The following is a 3,458-nucleotide window of genomic DNA, read 5'->3' as shown; positions in this document are numbered from 1 at the left end:
CATTAATATGTACTACATGAGCATTGTGAATTAGTTACTTTATGTAAAGCGAAACCAAATCTTAATGTATTTTCTATTTTCTTGCAGTTTCAAAGCTGAGGACGTCAAGCCAAATAACAAGCACTGAATTAGTGGAGGATTTTTTTGAAAGAACGCAGAAACAGAACTTATGACTCATACCACAAAATTATTGTACACACATCAACTTGGAAAACGTTCATGTCACTCAGAACATTCCCATTTTTACTTACGGAAAATCAAATTAAACTGCCCCAATGCTCACTGTAATGGCCAACGGTTTTAACATCCCATATTTCGCCCTGGACGCCCTCGTAAGGACCCGTAATTTTTCTGTTGACTTTTTGAATCTCAGCATGGATGAGAACAACTACACGTTCCCCGAGATGGAAAATATGATGCAAGATGTAATTACAAGCATTCCAGCTGTAAAAGCATTTTTCTATTGTCTGTATATTACAATCTTTGCAACAGGGATATGTGGCAATGTTTTGGTTTGTTATGTGGTTTTCCGTAACAAATCAATGCATACTGTCACTAACATATTTATTGCGAATCTGGCCCTCTCGGATATTCTCCTTTGTACGTTTGCAGTGCCGTTTACTCCTTTGTATCTTTTCATGCATGAGTGGGTATTTGGAGCTATACTTTGTCATCTTGTTCCATATGCTCAAGGTGTAAGTGTCTATATTTCAGCTTTTACACTTATGTCAATAGCTATCGATCGGTTTTTCGTCATAATCCATCCTTTCAAACCCAGACTTCAGCTAAAATACAGTTTATTGATTATCGTATTTATATGGGTTGCTGCAGGTTTGCTGACTTTACCTTACGGAATTTTTATGGATCTTGTTCCCGGAAAAGACGGAAGACCATACTGCGATGAAGGATGGCCCCATGACTCATTCAGGAAAGCGTTTGGTTTTACGACTTCCGTTATGCAGTTCGTAATCCCTTTTCTAATCATAACTTACTGCTACTTTCGAGTTTGTTGCAAATTGAGAGATCGAGCACGATTTAAACCAGGAGCTAATTCTCAAAGGAAAATGGAGATGGAGTGGGAGCGTACTCGCCGTCTTAACAGAATGCTAATTTCTATGGTTTTGATATTTGGTGTTTCTTGGCTTCCTCTTAATGTGCACAATCTAGTTGTTGATTTCTACATCCCAGCCAGTTCTTGGGCTTATTTAAATGGTTTTTTCTTTCTCTCACATGCGATTGCCATGAGTTCCACGTGCTACAATCCATTTCTGTACGCTTGGCTCAATGAAAACTTTCGAAAAGAGTTTAAAACTGTTCTGCCATTTTTGAATGAATCTCGGGTGTGCCAATTCTGTGATGCTACAAGAGCCCGGGAAGAGAACGAACCAGATGAAGAAAATCCTCAGCCAGGATGTTCAAGTCAGCCACCCGTCGAGCATCGTGAGAGAGCAACATCTGTGAAGTATTTTACTGAAACGGATTCTGTGCGAATGAAAATCAATCAAAAAGACATGGGAACGGCGGTTTAAATTACACAGCTGAAAAATGGAGCTTTAACTATGCTCGGACAAACTGTTTGAAAAGCGTTGTGAGTACTTCGTTTTATTTCATGGCTTCGTCTTAAGTGTTTATTGGCTTGAACTATTTTGCTGAATGGATTCAAAATGATGCGTACTTGAGATTCCAAGCATTATAATACTGAAGATGCTTACAGTTTATTTTTGTAAGTACATATAAAATATAAATACTGTTTAATGTCTTTGAGCTTCTCACTGATCAATAATTCCGATATGCTCTTTAAAAAATTGAAACTCAAACGTGTGCAATTAAAAATTAATGCCAGATTAGTGAAACGTTTTACATAGTTTACCTTTAAGGGAAGGTGAACGGTAATGTCTGAATAGATAATAATAGTAAAAACTATCGAAGGAAATGCGATACTGTTAAACTTATTTGATATAGAGTACGGTTAAACTTCACACAAAAATATAAATAGATAAAAATAAAATAAAATCGGACCATGCAAAGATGGTTGCAGCACGTGATGTCTTCCATTTTTCAAGAGTTTTCATTTACTCTTAGGGGAAGTTGCTCCATCCACAGAAAAAATATACTTTACAATTTTTACTGGTCTCGGTGAATCAATAATCGATCGGTAAGTTTTTTGGCAAAATCTGCAACTTATCATCCAATTTGGCAATTTTTGTCAGGTAAAAATTTCAAAACTTTAAATTGCAAAAAAAAAAAAAAAAAAAAATCTTTAAAATTTTCTTTTCTTCCCATGGGTACAGCATCCCGGTCACCCCACGTACAGAGGCCTTTGTACTTATGGGCAGATAAAAAAATTAATAAATAGGTCTGAGGACCTCAATTATACTCAATACATATTCATAAGCAATTTTATACTGAAATACTTCAAAAATCCAATAACATTAAACAAAAAATCCAACAGAAATCAAACTTTGAAAATTAACCGAATTTTAGGTTAATTTTTACCTAATATCCCCCCCCCCCTTTTTTTTAATCATCCTTAGTGTTTTACATCAGTAAATTCTGCAAAAAAAAAAAAAAAAAAAAAAACTCATAAGAGAGCCTAATATGTTTTTAAACCAAAAATAACTATATATACTAGTCGACCCGTGCGGAACTCCGCACTGTACGAATTGTTTCATAAGGCATTTCGCTTTTTAAAAATTTCAAAGAAAGAATATTATGAAGAAAAACCGAAAAAAGTAAGCGCACAAGAGATGGCATGTAATTTGAAGACATCAGTAACAAAACCTCGTTAAATACAACATTGTGATAATTTGATCATCGCTCACCTTTTGGTTGTACGTATTTTCAATGCAAATATAAATATCGTTAAAAGTTTGGCTGAGTGACTCGTGAAAAAGCAGTAATTTTGCGTGTGAAAAAATAGGTTGTGGCAAATACAGTTCTGCCCATGTGAGCATCTGACGGAAAAAAAAAGAAACATTAAAGATATATTTATTGGCACGGATTCAAACTGGCGCCCTTCTGATTAACAAAACGACACTCCAACAAACCTAGCAATTTCGCCTTCCTTTTCGAATGCTATTCATTGAAGGAATGCGTATTAAAAAAAAAAAAGCTTTTTGAGGAAAAAAAAAAAAAAAGATCATGCGTCTATGTTTTGTCATTAGCCAGCATGATACGATTTAAAATTATTCGTTAAACATGGAATTTGATTAAAGAATGAGGGCGATCTCACGTAGCGAATGAAACAAACATTCTAGAGAAGTAATAAATTCGATTGAAAATAAGTGTTTTTATTTTTGAATATTGAACAATTTCCCATAGCAGGCTGCTTTATTCGTTACGGCTTAAATTTTTGCGGCGCATGTTTTTCTTTTAATCGAACACTTGAAATTCAAAACCAAAACCAGTTGAACTGAGTCCGTTTTTTAAGTGTAATTTTTCGTACGTAGACAAAATGT

General features: G+C 34.9%; 1 protein-coding gene across 1 annotated transcript; it reads left to right on the top strand.

Annotated features, from left to right (window-relative positions):
- Nucleotides 1-374: 374 nt before the first annotated feature.
- Nucleotides 375-1,529, top strand: LOC129218829 (prolactin-releasing peptide receptor-like). The gene has a single exon (XM_054853151.1). It carries the CDS (start codon nt 375-377, stop codon nt 1,527-1,529), a length of 1,155 nt encoding a protein of 384 aa, XP_054709126.1.
- The last annotated feature ends 1,929 nt before the right edge of the window (nt 1,530-3,458 follow it).

This window comes from Uloborus diversus, chromosome 3, assembly GCF_026930045.1.
Source record: "Uloborus diversus isolate 005 chromosome 3, Udiv.v.3.1, whole genome shotgun sequence".
NCBI classification, from domain to species: Eukaryota; Metazoa; Arthropoda; class Arachnida; order Araneae; family Uloboridae; genus Uloborus; species Uloborus diversus.
Note: the sequence above shows the minus strand (reverse complement) of the source record. Positions and strands in the feature narration are given on the sequence as shown.

Bases quoted from the DNA above. Each gene is read 5' to 3' on its own strand.
- LOC129218829 (XM_054853151.1), top strand. From the start codon at position 375: ATGGATGAGAACAACTACACGTTCCCCGAGATGGAAAATATGATGCAA.